The sequence below is a fragment of the Oncorhynchus mykiss genome, chromosome 24 (genome assembly GCF_013265735.2).
Source record: "Oncorhynchus mykiss isolate Arlee chromosome 24, USDA_OmykA_1.1, whole genome shotgun sequence".
In the NCBI taxonomy this organism is placed as follows: domain Eukaryota; kingdom Metazoa; phylum Chordata; class Actinopteri; order Salmoniformes; family Salmonidae; genus Oncorhynchus; species Oncorhynchus mykiss.
This window is the reverse complement of record NC_048588.1, coordinates 7849351-7866255: the sequence shown is the minus strand read 5'-3', so window position 1 is coordinate 7866255 and position 16905 is coordinate 7849351. Positions and strand designations below refer to the sequence as shown.

General features: G+C 47.9%; 1 protein-coding gene across 6 annotated transcripts in view; it reads right to left on the bottom strand.

The window, feature by feature from the left end:
- The window catches only part of LOC110503310 (rap1 GTPase-activating protein 2), a 106361-nt gene that overhangs the window by 6047 nt on the left and 83409 nt on the right, over positions 1-16905 (bottom strand). For all 6 annotated transcript variants that reach the window (XM_036962066.1, XM_036962065.1, XM_036962063.1 and 3 more), the window contains 16 exons: positions 16746-16778; positions 16252-16470; positions 15680-15783; positions 14897-14975; positions 14465-14518; positions 11244-11327; positions 10978-11078; positions 9497-9626; positions 9114-9269; positions 8622-8693; positions 5239-5325; positions 4887-5027; positions 3098-3244; positions 2645-2757; positions 2360-2458; positions 346-463 (listed from right to left, as the gene is read on the bottom strand). In XM_036962066.1, the coding sequence (XP_036817961.1) occupies positions 346-463; positions 2360-2458; positions 2645-2757; positions 3098-3244; positions 4887-5027; positions 5239-5325; positions 8622-8693; positions 9114-9269; positions 9497-9626; positions 10978-11078; positions 11244-11327; positions 14465-14518; positions 14897-14975; positions 15680-15783; positions 16252-16470; positions 16746-16778 (1737 nt within the window). The remainder of the gene's footprint in view (positions 1-345; positions 464-2359; positions 2459-2644; positions 2758-3097; positions 3245-4886; positions 5028-5238; positions 5326-8621; positions 8694-9113; positions 9270-9496; positions 9627-10977; positions 11079-11243; positions 11328-14464; positions 14519-14896; positions 14976-15679; positions 15784-16251; positions 16471-16745; positions 16779-16905) is intronic.

Here is a 16905-nt window from a genome sequence, read left to right as displayed (position 1 = left end):
AATTATCTCAAATCATTCCAACAGTGTCATTTGATGATGCCTTCATGCAGTTAACGATGAAACAAACATGGTCCTTATACAATTCATCATTTTGTGTCCCACAACTACTGAGCACCACAGGCCTGTGATCTGCCCAATTATGTTCCAGAAGCACCCTGCCAGTCCTGATCCAAATTCTATGGCCCACCCAAACCCACCCTGCCCCCCTGTCTCCCAGCCCACTGCCTCATTGTTCCCCCTGCCTCCCTACTCCCTAACCCTCTGTCCATCCTACATACGCCACCAGCATAATGGCTCCAGGGCCTCCCCAGCCCCTTTGTCTCCCCAATGGCTGCAGGCCCTCACAGTGTCAAGCTCCTCCAGGGCCTCTCCCTCCCCGGTGGTGCTGCTGAAGCTGCTGGTGCTGGAGGAGGAGCGGGAGATGTTGGGTCTGCTGCTGCAGTCCTTCAGCTTGAGGAACGGCCTGGTGACAGGAGGTAGAGGAACAGCATTAGAGGAGAGGAGAAGAGAGGAGAGACGAGGACCAGGAGAGAGGACGGGAGGAGAGGAGAGAGGACGGGAGGAGAGGAGAGGGGACGGGAGGAGAGTAGAGGGGACGGGAGCAGAGGAGAAGAGAGGAGAGAGGACGGGAGGAGAGGAGAGACGAGGACCAGGAGAGAGGACGGGAGGAGAGGAGAGAGGACGGGAGGAGAGGAGAGAGGACGGGAGGAGAGGAGAGGGGACGGGAGGAGAGGAGAAGAGAGGACGGGAGGAGAGGAGAGACGAGGACCAGGAGAGAGGACGGGAGGAGAGGAGAGAGGACGGGAGGAGAGGAGAAGAGAGGAGAGAGGACAGGAGGAGAGGAGAGACGAGGACCAGAAGAGAGGACGGGAGGAGAGGAGAGAGGACGGGAGGAGAGGAGAGACGAGGACCAGGAGAGAGGACGGGAGGAGAGGAGAGAGGACGGGAGGAGAGGGGCCTGGAGGAGAGTAGAGGGGACGGGAGCAGAGGAGAAGAGAGGAGAGAGGACGGGAGGAGAGGAGAGACGAGGACCAGGAGAGAGGACGGGAGGAGAGGAGAGAGGACGGGAGGAGAGGAGAGGGGACGGGAGGAGAGGAGAAGAGAAGAGAGGAGAGAGGACGGGAGGAGAGGAGAGACGAGGACCAGGAGAGAGGACGGGAGGAGAGGAGAGAGGACGGGAGGAGAGGAGAGGGGACGGGAGGAGAGGAGAAGAGAGGAGAGAGGACGGGAGGAGAGGAGAGACGAGGACCAGGAGAGAGGACGGGAGGAGAGCAGAGAGGACGGGAGGAGAGGAGAGGGGACGGGAGGAGAGGAGAGAGGACGGGAGGAGAGGAGAGAGGACGGGAGGAGAGGAGAGGGGACGGGAGGAGAGGAGAGAGGACAGGAGGAGAGGAGAGAGGACGGGAGGAGAGGAGAGGGGATGGGAGGAGAGGAGAGGGGACGGGAGGAGAGGAGAGAGGACAGGAGAGAGGACAGGAGGAGAGGAGAGAGGACGGGAGGAGAGGAGAGGGAAGGAGAGGAGAGGGGACGGGAGGAGAGGAGGGAGGACGGGAGGAGAGGAGAGAGGACGGGAGGAGAGGAGAGGGGACGGGAGGAGAGGAAAAGAGAGGACGGGAGGAGAGGAGAGACGAGGACCAGGAGAGAGGACAGGAGGAGAGGAGAGAGGACGGGAAGAGAGGAGAAGAGAGGAGAGAGGACAGGAGGAGAGGAGCGGGGATGGGAGGAGAGGAGAGACGAGGACCAGGAGAGAGGACGGGAGGAGAGGAGAGAGGACGGGAGGAGAGGAGAAGAGAGGAGAGAGGACAGGAGGAGAGGAGAGGGGACGGGAGGAGAGGAGAGAGGACGGGAGGAGAGGAGAGAGGACGGGAGGAGAGGAGAGGGGACGGGAGGAGAGGAGAGAGGACAGGAGGAGAGGAGAAAGGACGGGAGGAGAGGAGAGGGGATGGGAGGAGAGGAGAGGGGACGGGAAGAGAGGAGAGGAGAGGGGACGGGAGGAGAGGAGAGAGGACAGGAGGAGAGGGGACGGGAGGAGAGGAGAGAGGACAGGAGGAGAGGAGAGAGGATGGGAGGAGAGGAGACGAGAGGGAAGGAGAGGAGAGGGGACGGGAGGAGAGGAGAGGGGACGGGAGGAGAGGAGAGAGGACGGGAGGAGAGGAGACGAGAGGGAAGGAGAGGAGAGGGGACGGGAGGAGAGGAGAGAGGACGGGAGGAGAGGAGAGGAGAGAGGTGGGGAGGAGAGGAGAGGGGACGGGAGGAGAGGAGAGGGGACAGGAGGAGAGGAGAGGTTTACAGAGCACATGCACACGTCATGCACACCTTGTGTGTTCATGTTCAGTGTTTTGTTTGTGGTTCATCTCACCTCTCCTTGTTGGGGCAGATCTCTGGGGAGCTGGGGTTGGACCACGTCTCTGACCTCCCTTCCTGTCCGAGTGGGCAGATGTCTGGGGTCTTTTGGTCACTGCAACAACATACGGACCAAGTTAGCAGATAGAACAAATAGACATTGACAAAACTAAAGCTTCAGTATTATGACCTGAATGCACAGCCTGGTCCCAGATCTGTTTGTGATGTTTTGTCAACTCCTGTGGACATTAACAAAACAGCACAAACAGACCTGGGACCAGGCTAAGGAAAGCCTACTGACCTGCGCGTGTGTCTGTCCGAGGGGCTCTCTGTGCTTGAGTGGAGGCGGGGGAAGAGGCCTGAACGACGCTTCACTGGACTCTTCAGGGGAGACTTGGCTGACAGCACTGGTGGCTGGAGAGAGACAACCAGTCAATAGCATTAACAAGCAGGCAATATACAGCATTAGGAGGCTGATAGAGCGTCATTAAGGCAGATTTTGGCTACACTGTGATCGACCAATACCCTTCACATATAAAACAGTTGAAATTACATCGGCACACTGATAATATGGAGTTATTACATGGATGTGACTGTTTGCAAAAGTACATGTTGATATCATGACTCATTAGAGGACATTTTTGCAAAATGTGCAATTTACCAAGAGTATGTGCATGTCCAGTTTCATTTGTGTGTAAATATGACTTTATAACCTCTAGCGCTCCTCCCCCTCTACCATCTCCCCCCTGCTCACCGTGAAGGTACTCTTTGTGCACTCGGTGCTCTGTGGCAGCCCCCCTCCACTCAAGCTGGCCGGGACCCCCCCTCCCACCCCTGGACTCCGGTGACGGTGGGACCCCACCATGGTCTCCATGGAGTGACTCCGGACGCGCATGGCACGCTAGGGGACGGGGACAGAGACGGGGACAGAGGAGGGGACAGTTGAGGGAGTGGGTTAGAAGGGAGCGGTTACGAAGTGAGAGAGAAAAGAGGACAGAGGAAGAGAAGGGAAATGAGTACAGTCGTACAGCTGATGCAGAGCATGTTGTGTGGTAAAGGTGCCTTGCTTAAGGGCCCCACAATAGAGGGAATGTCTTTAGGATGTGAACCCAGCAGCCCTCCAGTTGCCAGATCAGTTCACCCCAAGAGTGCACTTGTCCTACACAGAGGAATAAGGAGTGCAGTGCATGGATAGTGAGAGATATGACTGTAGTATTATCAGTGTTGGGGAGTAATGAACTACAGTATGTGTAGTTCAACTAGTAGTTTAACTACATTTTGCAGTAGCTTGGTGGTAGTTGAACTAAGTTCTGATCTAGGTAGTGTTTTCAGTAGTGTTTTACTCGTGGAACTACATGTCACGGCCTGATCTGTTTCACCTGTCTTTGTGCTCGTCTCCACCCCCCTCCAGATGTCCCCCATCTTCCCCATCATCCCCTGTGTATTTATACCTGTGTTCTCTGTTTGTCTGTTGCCAGTTCGTTTTGTTCGTAGAACCCACCAGCGATTTTCCCCTTGCTCCTGTCTTGCCTAACTTCCTATTTTCTAGTTTATCCCAGCTTTGACCTTTCTGCCTGCCCTGACCCTGAGCCTGCCTGCCGTCCTGTACCTTTGCCCCACCTATCTGAATTACTGACCTCTGCCTGCCCTTGACCTGCCTTTTGCCTGCCCCTTTGCCTGCATTATGATAACGTGTCATCACCAGAAGGTCAGACTAAGGGAGACAGGGACGGTGTGTTTCAACGTTAGTCTAGAATGGCATAAAACACAACAAACAAAACCACCTGAACAGTGTTTATTGAGTGTTTCAATGTTTGGAGAAGCTTTCAACATGGGATATGCTTTGTTCTGAATCTCAATTAGTATAACACAGTATCTGCGATGACAGGTAATAAACAGTGACTGCTGTTGTAGTGATGAGCACAGCACCCCCAGTGGTTGAATGAGTGGCATGCAACACACACCTCCACACTGCCTGTGAACAGACAGTGAGACACCATATGGTCAGAGAGGGAGGGTAGGGGAGGGAGTGAGAGATGGAGAGACGGGTAAGGGGGTACGATGATTAATACCCCTTCATCTCAATCAACAGCAGCGTGGTTGGAGGGAGGGAAATATGGAGAGAGAGAGAGCGAGAGAGAGAGAGAAAGAGAACAGCAGAGCGAGACAGAGAGAGAGAAAGGGAGAGAGAGAGAGATAGGAGGTAGAGAGAGAGAAAGGAGAAGGAGAGAGAGAGAAAGAGAAAGAGAGGGGGCGAAAGAAAGATAGAGAGGGAGAGAGAGAGAGAGAGAGAGAGAGAGAGGAGGTAGAGAGAGAGAAGAGAGAGAAGGAGAGAGCGAGAGAGAGAAAGAGAAAGAGAGGGGGAGAAAGAGAGAGAGATAGATAGAGAGAGAGAGAGACACAGAGAGAGATAGAGAGAGAGAAAGACACAGAGAAAGACAGAGATAAAGAGAGAGAGAGGGAGATAGAGAGAGAGAGAGAGAGAGAGAGGTTCAGACATGGCGTCAGATGATGAGGTAAAAATAATGGTGTAAAAGAGTCACCTTGAAGGACTCCAGCAGTCCCCCATGGCCCCCATTCTCCAGCTTGTCCTCCTCCCCAGCCTGGCCTTGCCCCAGAGTAACTTGGGTCTGTCTGTGGAGCTCATCGTGAAGGTTATCCAGCAGTGCAGCTCGCGTCCGCCCCTACAACACACGCACGCACAGACACATGCACACACAGATCCATAGAGACACACACAGATGTATACAGATGCACAGAAGCAAACACACACACACACATGCAAAAAAAACAACACCACAATGTATCATTTAAGAAGCAGTAGTAGAGGGGATTGCGATAGATGAAAGAGATTGAATAGCACATCAAGGGTGTCGAGTCATCTGCCCCTCTCACCTCTAGCTTGGCAAACTTGTCAGACTTGTAGCAGGCGTTCTCTGCATTGATCAGCTTTGTCAGGAGGAAGTCGCGGAACTCAGGACCCTGGGGAGAGACGAGAGCGGGAGGGGGAGGGGGAGAGGTAACTTTCATCAGCACCATACTCATCATCGTCTGGTCGTCTGGAGTCGATGGGACGGAAAGGACTGATTCAGTGCCCTCAGAAAGTGTTCACACCCCTTTCCTTTTTCCACATGTTGTTGTGTTACAGCCTGAATTTAAAATGGTTTCCATTTAGATTTTGTGTCACTGGCCTGTACACAAAATCCCCGATAGTGAAATGATGTTTTTATATTTAATTTCAAAATGAAAAGCTGAAATGTCTTGAGTTAATAAGTATTCAATCTCTTTGTTATGGAAAGCCTAAATAAGTTCAGGAGTAAAAATGTGCTTAACAAATCAAATCCAATTTGATTTGTCACATGCACCGAATACAACAGGTGTACCATGAAATGCTTACTTACAAGCCCTTAACCAATAATGCAATTCAAGAAATAGAGTTAAGAAAATAGATATTCCTGGGGGCTTGTTCAGCAGTCAAACGCCTTGAGGGTAGAAGCTGTAAAGGAGCCTGTTGGACCTAGACTTGGGGCTCCGGTACCGCTTGCCTTGCGGTAGCAGAGAGAACAGTCTATGATGTGGGTGATTGGAGTCTTTGACAATTTTTTGGTCTTTCCTCTGACACCACCTAGTATATAGGTCCTGGATGGCAGGAAGCTTGGCCCCAGTGATGTACTGGGCTGTACGCACTACCCTCTGTAGTGCCTTACGGTCGGATGCAGAGCAGTTGCCATACCAGACAGTGATGCAACCAGTGCTCTCGATGGTGCAGCTGTAGAACTTTGGGGACCAAAGGATCTGGGGACCAATGCCAAATCTTTTCAGTCTCCTGGGGGGGGGGGGGGGGGGGGGGTGTTGTCATGCCCTCTTCACGACTATCTTGGTGTGTTTCAACCATGATAGTTTGTTGGTGATGTGGACACCAAGGAACTTGAATCTTTCGACCCGCTCCACTACAGCCCAGTTGATGTGAATGGGGACGTGTTCGGCCCTCCTTTCCTGTAGTCCTTGATCAGCTCCTTTCTCTTGCTCACGTTGAGGGAGAGGTTATTGTACTGGCACCACACAGCCAGGTCTCTGACCTCCTCCCTCTAGGCTGTCTCATCGTTGTCGGTGATCAGGCCGACCACTGTTGTGTCGTCAGGGAGTACAGGAGAGGACTAAGAACGCACCTCTGTGGGGCCCCCATGTTGAGTATCAGCGTGGCAGACGTGTTGTTGCCTACCCTTACCACCTGGGGGCGACCAGTCAGGAAGTCCAGGATCCAGTTGCAGAGGGAGGTGTTTAGTCCCAGGGTCCTTAGCTTCGTGATGAGCTTTGTGGGCACTATGGTGTTGAATGCTGAGCTGTAGTCAATGAACAGCATTCTCACATAGGTGTTCCTTTTGTCCAGGTGGGAAAGGGCAGTGTGGAGTGCGATTGAGATTGCGTTATCTGTGGATCTGTTGAGGCGATATGCTAATTGGAGTGGGTCTAGAGTTTCCAGCATGATGGTGTTGATGTGAGCCATGACCAGCCGTTCAAAGCACTTCATGGCTACCAACGTGAGTGCTATAGGGCGGTAGTTATTTAGGTAGGTTACCTTCACTTTCTTGGGCACAAGGACTATAGTGTTCTGCTTGAAACATGTAGATCTGCGCATGCTCTGAGTACACGTCCTGGTAATCCATCTGGCCCCGCGACCTTGTGAATGTTGACCTGTTTAAAGGTCTTGCTAACATCGGCTACGGAGAGCATGATCACACAGTCGTCCGGAACAGCTGGTGCTCTCATATGCATGCTTCAGTGTTGCTTGCCTCAAAGCGAGCAGAAAAGGCATTCAGCTTTTCATGCTTGCGTTTTAAATTTTTTACAAGTCACATAATAAATTGCAAGGACTCACTCTGTGTCCAATAATAGTGTTTACTATGATTTTCGAATGACTACCAAATCTCTGTACCCCACACATACAGTTATCTGTAAGGTCCCTCAGTCGAGCAGTGAATTTTAAACACAGATTCAACCACAAAGACCAGGGAGGTTTATCAATTACTCGCAAAGATGAGTACATTGGTAGATGGGTAAGAAAAGCAGACATTGAATATCCCTTTGAGGATGGTGAAGTTATTAATTACACTTTGAATGGTGTATCAATACACCCAGTCACTACAAAGATACAAGTGTCCTTCCCAACTCAGTTGCTAGAGAGGAAGGAAACCACTCAAGGATTTCACCACGAGGCCAATGGTGACTTTAAAACAGTTACAGAGTTTAATGGCTGTGATAGGAGAAAATTGAGGATGGATCAAAAACATTGTAGTTACTCCACAATACTAACCTAAATGAAAGAGTGAAAAGAAGGAAGCCTGTACAGAATAAAAATATTCCAAAACATTGATCCTGTTTGCAATAAGGCAGTAAAGTAATACTACAACAAATGTGGCAAAGCAATTAACTTCTTGTCCTGCATACAAAGCGTCATATTTGAGGCAAATCCAACACAACACATCATCGAGTAACACTCTTCATATTTTCAAGCATGGTGGTGGCTGCATCATGTTATGGGTATGATTGTCATCAGCAAGGACTAGGGAGGATAAAATAATAATACATTGGAATAGAGTGAAGCACAGGCAAATTCCTAGAGGAAAAACTAGTTCAGTCTGCTTTCAACAGACACTGGGAAACAAATTCACCTTTTAGCAGGACACTAACCTAAAACACAAGGCAAATTATACACTGGAGTTGCTTACCAAGACGACATTGAATGTTCCTGAGTGGCCTAGTTACAGTTTTGACTTAAATAGGCGTGGAAATCTAATGGCATGACTTGAAAATTGCAAATTTGCAAATACTGTACATTCCAGGTGTGCAAAGCCCTTAGAGACTTGTCCAGAAAGACTCACAGCTGTAAGCGCTGTCAAAGGTGATTCTAACATGTATTGACTCAGGGGTGTGAATACTTATGTAAATAAGATATTTCCGTAATTCATTTTCAATACATTTGCCAAAATGTGTTTAAACATGTTTTCACTTTGTCATGGAGTATTGTGTGCAAAATAACATATTTGTATCAATTTCTAATTCAGGCTGTAACACAACAACATGTGGCATAAAGCAAGCTGTATGAATACTTCATGAATAAATTGAATAATGGCAAGTTTATCAAACTTTCACTGTACATAACAGTGGGAAACTTGAACTCTCCCTCCATCTCTCGCTCTCCCTGTGTCTTTTATCCCTCTCCTTCCATCTCTTTCTTTCTGTATCTTTTTCTGAAATTCTCTCTCTCTCTTACTTACCTTCTTGAAGACCGCTGGATTGGGGAGTGGTGGTCCAAACGGAGGTACATCCTCCCTCGCTGTAACAGACACCTGTCGACACAAAGCAATTCATGCCACCCATTTACTGTGTGGAGAGTCTGGCTTATGTCATTCTAACAGTATTGCTTCCGTTCCTTTCATTGTCCCAATCTGGGCTTGAACCAGGGAACCTCTGCACACATCGACAACAGTCACCCTTGAAGCATCGTTACCACATCGTTACCACGAAGCATCGTTACCACAAAAGCCGCGGTCATTGCAGAGCAAGGCAAACAACTACTTCAAGGTCTCTGAGTGAGTGATGTCACAGACTGAAACGCTACTAGCGCGCACCGCTAACTAGCTAGCCATTTCACACCGGTTACATAATATCCATGCCTTAAAGGCCCACTCCGTAATAAAACATTTAAAATGGCTTCGCAAATATCACATAGTGAGCCTGTTAGGTTCATAGTAGGCTATAGCACTGACCTTGTATGTTGTGTGTTCAGTACCAGGGTTCTCCACCTGCACCAGCACATACGCATGGAGGAAGTTGGAGGCGATCATGTCAGGCACAAAGGGCGTGGCACCTTCCTGGAAGACCGCCGCCACGATGTCATTGCCTATGTGCCTCTTCCTCTGGAGCTGAGGGACAAGAGCATAGCGTTCTGTAAACACCATAAAACTGTATGTTCTACAGTATAATTAGTCACAATTATTAGAGGCAAAATGTACAGGAATGGTGTGAGGGATGAGGAAACAGAGGGTGTTTATGAGTGACACACACACGTACACACACACACGCACGCACTCACAAAACACCTACTGTAACCACTGTTACTATGCTGTGTGTGGTTTAGCGTGTTCAGTACCTGTTGTACATCTCCCTCGGTGAAGGGTAGTTTAGTGGAGACGTGGAACATCATCTCTCTCTGTCTGAAGACGGTGTAGACGGACTCAGAGCCTGTCTGACCGTGGGATACGTCCAGACCACCACGAAACCTAGGAGCACAGTGACACAATATGATTAGCATTACCATGACATTCAATTATTGGGTAGGGCAAGGAGCATTTCCTGATCACGTGACAGGGAAAACTCCTGGCCCTACTCATGATGAATGGTAGCAGAGTAGCAGTATATATAGTCAAAGTCCTGCATTTCTCTCTTTCCCTCCCTCTATCCCCCCCTCCCTCTATCCCCCCTCTCTCTATCCCCCCTCCCTCTATCCCCCCTCCCTGTATCCCCCCCTCTCTCTATCCCCCCTCCCTGTATCCCCCCCTCTCTCTATCCCCCCCTCTCTCTATCCCCCCTCTATCCTCTCTGTCACGACTCCCACCGAAGGTGGCTCCCCTGCCTGTTCGGGCGGCGCTCGGTGGTCGTCGTCGCCGGTCTACTAGCCTCCACCGATCCCTTTTTCCTTTTCTGTTAGTTTAGTCTTATTAGTTGCACCTGTTCCTTTTGTGTTTCTTGATTTCTGGTCTATTTAAGCCTATTTAAGCTTAGGTTTCTGCGGGATTATTTGTGTTCTCTGTCGGTTGTGGATGTGTTTTCATTGTTCTCCGGATCGTTTGCCCTGTGTTTGGGCTGGTCAGTGTTTATGCGCCCTGTATTTGGCGTGACCGTTTTGTGCCGGAGAAATACATCTACAAACCACTGAACCCTCTGCTCTCTGGGCCTGACTCTCTTTCTCAGTATCAGAGCAGTGGTAGAGTTGTCTCTGTCTCTCTCGCTTTCGCTCTCCCCATCTCTCTCTCAATTAAATTTTGATTCAATTTAAGGGCTTTATTGGCATGGGGAACATATGTTAGTATTGCCAAAGCTAGTGAAGTAGATAATAAACAAAAGTGAAATAAACAATAAGACTTAACAGTAACCATTACACTCACAAAAGTTCCAAAAGATTAAAGACATTTAAAATGTCATATTATGTATATATACAGTGTGTTAACGATGTGCAAATAGTTAAAGTACAAAAGGGAAAATAATTGTACATAAACATGGGTTGTATTTACAATGGTCTTTGGTCTTCTCTAGTTGCCCTTTTCTTGCGGCAACAGGTCACACATCTTGTTGCTGTGATGGCACACTGTGGTATTTCACCCATAAGATATGGGAGTTTATCAAATTTGGGTTTGTTTTTGAATTCTTTGTGGATCTGTGTAATCTAAGGAAAATATGTGTCTCTAAAATGGTCATACATTTGGCAGAGGGTTAGGAAGTGCAGCTCAGTTCCACTTCATTTTGTGGGCATTTTGCACATAGTCTGTCTCTCCCTCCCCTCGCAGTAGTAGAGTTGTCTCTGTCTCTCCCTCCCTCCCTCTCCCGTAGTAAAGTTGTATCAGTGTCTCTCACCCCTTGAAGTCGTTCAGCTCTATGTTGTCTCCCAGAACACTGAGGAACTCCCGGAAGGCTGGCGTCTCCTCGTTGTTCCCAAACAACTCCTCCTCTGACGTCTGGGATGGAGCGATGAGAGGAGAGGAGAGGAGAGAGGGATGACGGGAGAATATTAAAAGGGAGAGATGTTAATGCAGGTTACAGGGCAAAAATAAATAGCATGGGATTGATAAGGAATAAACTGAAGCCCCATTTGGCTATAAAAACCTGCATATCACACTCACCTGACCAAACTTCTGGTAGATGACACCAAACTTAAAGGTGTTGTTCACTTCATGTTCATCATAACCTACTATTAACTGAGAGCCCTGAAACCGAAACAACAACATTATAAGGATGTGTATATACATACAGTTGAAGTCGGAAGTTTACATACACTTAGGTTGGAGTCATAAAAAGTCATTTTTCAACCACTCCACAAATTTCTTGTTAACAAACTATAGTTTTGGCAAGTCGGTTAGGACACCTACTTTGTGCATGACACAAGTCATTTTTACAACAATTGTTTACAGACAGATTATTGTACTTATAATTCACTGTATCACAATTCCAGTGGGTTAAAACTTTACATACACTAAGTTGACTGTGCCTTGAAACAGCTTGGAAAATTCCAGAAAATTATGTCATGGCTTTAGAAGCTTCTGATAGGCTAATTGACATAATTTGAGTCAATTGGAGGTGAACCTGTGGATGTATTTCAAGGCCTACCTTCAAACTCAGTGCCTCTTTGCTTGACATCATGGGAAAATCAAAAGAAATCAGTCAAGATCTCAGAAAAAATGTTGTAGACCTCCACAAGTCTGGTTCATCCTTGGGAGCAATTTCCAAATGCCTGAAGGTACCACGTTCATTTGTACAAACAATAGTATGCAAGTAGAAACACCATGCAGCCTTGTTACCGCTCAGGAAGGAGACGTGTTCTGTCTCCTAGAGATGAACGTACTTTGGTGTGAAAAGTGCAAATCAATCCCAGGACAACAGCAAAGATGCTGGAGGAAACAGGTACAAAAGTATCTATATCCACAGTAAAACGAGTCTTATATCGACATAACCTGAAAGGCCGCTCAGCAAGGAAGAAGCCACTGCTCCAAAACCGCCTTAAAAAAAGCCAGACTATGGTTTGCAACTGCACATGGGGACAAAGATTGTACTTTTTGGAGAAATGTCCTCTGGTCTGATGAAACAAAAATAGAACTGATTGGCCATAATGACCATCGTTATGTTTGGAGGAAAAAGGGGGAGGCTTGCAAGCCAAAGAACCCCATCCCAACCGTGAAGCACGGGGGTGGCAGCATCATGTTGTGGGGGTGCTTTGCTGCAGGCGGGACTGGTGCACTTCACAAAATAAATGGCGTCATGAGGAAGAAAAATTATGTGGATATATTGAAGCAACATCTCAAGACATAAATCAGGAAGTTAAAGCTTGGTCGCAAATGGGTCTTCCAAATGGACAACAACCCCAAGCATACTTCCAAAGTTGTGGCAAAATGGCTTAAGGACAACAAAGTCAAGGTATTGGAGTGGCCATCACAAAGCCCTGATCTCAATCCTATAGAAAATTTGTGGGCAGAACTGAAAAAGGGTGTGTGAGCAAGGAGGCCTACAAACAAAGTTTAAATGTATTTGGCTAAGGTGTATGTAAACTTCCGACTTCAACTGTATAATATCCAGTTATGTGATAAAGCCCCTCCATAACTCGGGCAGACATTTACACTAGATATACAAAAGTATGTGAACACCCATTCAAATGAGTGGATTTGGCTATTTCAGCCACAACCATTGCTCACAGGGCTATAAAATCGAGCACGCAGCCATGCAATCTCCATAGACAAACATTGGCAATAGAATGGCCTTACTGGAGAGCGCAGTGACTTTCAAAGTGGCACCGTCTTACGATGCCACCTTTTCAACAAGTCATTTTGTCAGATTTCTGCCCTGCTAGAGCTGCCCCGGTCAACTGTAAATGCTGTTATTGTGAAGTAGAAACATCCAGGAGCAGTAACGGCTCAGCCTCAAAGTGGTAGGCCACACAAGCTCACAGAACGGGATCGCCAAGTGCTGAAGCACGTAGGACATAAAATGTTTTTCTTGGTTTGGGCAAGGCCCCTTAGTTCGAGTGAAGGGAAATATTAACGCTACAGCGTACAATGACATTCTATACAATTCCGTGCTTCCAACTTTGTGGCAACAGTTTGGGGAAGGCCCTTTCCTGTTTCAGCATGACATTTCCCCTGTGAACAAAGCGAGGTCCAATGGTTTATCAGGGGCGGCAGGGTAGCCTAGTGGTTAGAGCGTTGGACTAGTAACCGGAAGGTTGCGAGTTCAAACCCCCGAGCTGACAAGGTACAAATCTGTCGTTCTGCCCCTGAACAGGCAGTTAACCCACTGTTCCCAGGCCGTCATTGAAAATAAGAATTTGTTCTTAACTGACTTGCCTGGTTAAATAAAGGTAAAAAAAAAAAAAAAAAAAAAGAGCACTGTGGAAGAACTTGACTGGCCTCCACATAGCTCTGATCTCAACCTAATCGAATGCCTTTGGGATGAATTGGAACGCTGACTGCGAGCCAGGCCTAATCGTACAACATCATTGCCCGACCTGATTAATGCTCTTTTGGCTGAATGGAAGCATGTCCCTGCAGTAATGTTCTAACATCTTAGGGAAAGCCTTACCTGAAGAGAGGACATTGTGAAAGCAGCAAAGGGGGGAACAAACTACATTATAATGCCCATGATTTTGGAAAGAGATGTTCGATGAGCAGATGTCCACATACTTTTGGTCAGGTAGTATATGTCTATCACGTCTGGGGAGGTCAGGGTTGTATTCAATAGGCACCAAACGGAAAGAAACGGACTAAAACAGGAATGGACTACTTGGACTTGTCCAATAAGTCTGCAAAATGTTTTCCGTCGCATGCCCTAATGAATACAACCCAGGACCACAGTGGGTTGATTGTGGCCATTTTGAAAGGCAGTCAGCTGCGACCAGTGTGGAATGGGCAGTCTGAGCAGACTGTCCTAATAACAGATGAGTTCTACAGGACCCGGAGCAGAGGCACAACAAGCAGCTCCATCATCCAAATGACCTCTGATGTGACGAACAGGTCCTGGATCAGATCTGTCTTTAGCACTGCCTACACCACATCAGTTAGAGAGAACAGGGTGGTCAGGCTGTATAGTGGACCAGGTGGAAGTTGGATCGTGTTCATTAGGCAGCAAATGGAAGAAAAGGGACTGAAAAAGGGAGAGACTACCTAGGCTTGTCCAATAAGATACACTTGGGTTCCATTGCAAAACGGTTTGAAAATGCTGCATGCCCCATAGAAATAGAATGGCTAGAAAATGATATATATTTCTAGAGCATGACCCCATGAATGTCCCTGGTTCTATGGCTACTGTGGTAGAGGTGGAAGCGCCTGGCTGAAAGGAAACAGTGGAGCAGACTCACTCTGGGGTACAGGACCGGGTTGAACTTCAGGCCAGTCACGTCATCACAGAGGAGCTGAAACCACAGTGAAGGAAATAAATCCATTTTAGGTTAAAGGGGCAATCTGGTATTGGTACATCCCTTATTGGACTGATAAATGAATTATAATATGTGTATAAATGAATCATGAGCTTATTTCAACTGTCTTACCGCATCAGAAGCCCAAAGCTTGTTTTACTTCATTGTTTGTAAACAATGTCATTGTTAACAAACACTATAGTTTCAACACATGGTTAAAACTATCATTTTGATCTCATGGTCAGTCTATGTATTTGAAAGTGGTTACATTTCTTCTTGTTGATATTTGAAATCCAGATCGCCACTTTACATGGAGCACATGTTGCATTGAGTGAACATGTGGTACTTGGTGGTGCTTAGGTCAGTCCTCCTTACCTTGGCTATCTGGGGTACACTGGGAAGCTGGTTGAGGCCTGCCAGAGAGATCCTGTCATGGTGTGTCTTTGTCCTCGACCTGGGTGATGATTGTGGAAAACAAGTGTCAATAACCGCATCTTAAAGAAGGCTGTGTGCACATCGCACATACATACTTCCTACATCTACAGTGAAAGTTCTGGCTACCGGTTACATGATAAGTGTGTAAAGGGTGTAAATCCACATTCACTAGGTAGGGGTAGTGTGACTATAACATGGCTCCAGACCCAACATAGGCCCACTAGAAACTGTATTTATGGGTCCAGGCCAGGGCAGATCATAGTTAGGTCAGATCCTGCATCCATACTGGAACTCCTGGCCTGACTGTATATCATTATATGACTGTAGTTACCTGAGAATGAAGGAGGAACTCCTGGCCCGACTGTATGTCATTATATGACTGTAGTTACATGAGAATGAAGGAGGAACTCCTGGCCCTAGTGTAGTTACCTGGGAATGAAGGAGGAACTCCTGGCCCTAGTGTATGTCATTATATGACTGTAGTTACCTAGGAATGAAGGAGGAACTCCTGGCCCTAGTGTATGTCATTATATTACTGTAGTTACCTGGGAATGAAGGAGGAACTCCTGGCCCGACTGTATGTCATTATATGACTATAGTTACCTGGGAATGAAGTAGGATCTCCTGGCCCTAGTGTAGTTACCTGAGAATGAAGGAGGAACTCCTGGCCCTAGTGTAGTTACCTGGGAATGATGGAGGAACTCCTGGCCCTAGTGTAGTTACCTGAGCAAGATGCGGAGGAACTCCTGGCCCTCTGCCTCCTCGTGCTTCAGTGACATAATGAGGTTCCCCAGACTGCTGCCTGTGCAGTAGTAGTTCATATGCTCCTGAAGACGAGAGAGAGAAAGAGAGAGAGCGAAGGAGAGAGAGAGGCAGAGAGATAGACAGAAAGAGGGGGAGAAAGTGATGGAGGAAGGGAGAGAGGGTCAGACAGACAGTGAATCACTACATAGTATGATGAGACAGTTTAAAGAAGTTTAACACCTTCTAATACGGTTTTACAGTCAATATTTCACAGATCTCCGTATAATTGGAGTCAATTATACGTTCATTTTCCAAATGACTGATTCCTAACTCTTAGTCATAACCCCAGAGCCTTAAGTCTGAAATAGGAAAAATCACTGGATGGAGAAGGACTAAAAGAGGGAAACACCCTTACAGAGAACACACACACGCACGTACACACATAAACACACACAGACACACACATGCAGGCGCTTACACCCCCCCCCCCCCCCCCCCCCCCCACTCACTCACCCCCATTACTCCTGCTAGCCAAATAGGCCTTGACTCACCCTGCCCAGGAAGTGTTTGCGGTAGGCCCTGGCCGAGCTGTTACACTCCAGCCTGAAGCTGAACCCAACCCCAGGGCTCATGCCCCCTCCGTCATCCTCCTCACAGAAGCTGCTCTCCGAGGAGGTGGGGGTGCCCGCAGGCGCCTCGGCATCCTCAATCCAGTAACCCCCAAACTGGGGCAGGATCACCTGCGGGTATGGGCTACCCTTCTCCAGAATCTGAGCCACAGAAACAAGGGACAAGGGGTTTATGTACCAAAATTACACCATCCACAAGAATAGGGCCATAGAAACAAATAAGAGTTTGGGATTTCGATCATAAATGTGTCTATAAATGTCCTTTGAGCCTCGTTTTACATTGACCACCAGTATTTGCATTACTGCACGTGTGTGGGTGGGTGCACGTATGCATACGTGGGTTTTGTGGTATTCATGGTTGTGTGTGCATAGTGTTTTGATCCAGCTGATATGATCGTATCAGAGCGCTGACTCACGTCCTCTATCCGAGGGTATGGGATGTAGTCATCCTGTCAGACAGAGAGAGGGGAGGCACACACAGATCATTAACCTTACAGGCTGGAATAACTAGAGCCCTGTTGAAATACTTTAGAGAATGCCTCTTTTCTTCCTCCCTTCCTGAAGGAAATCCCTGAT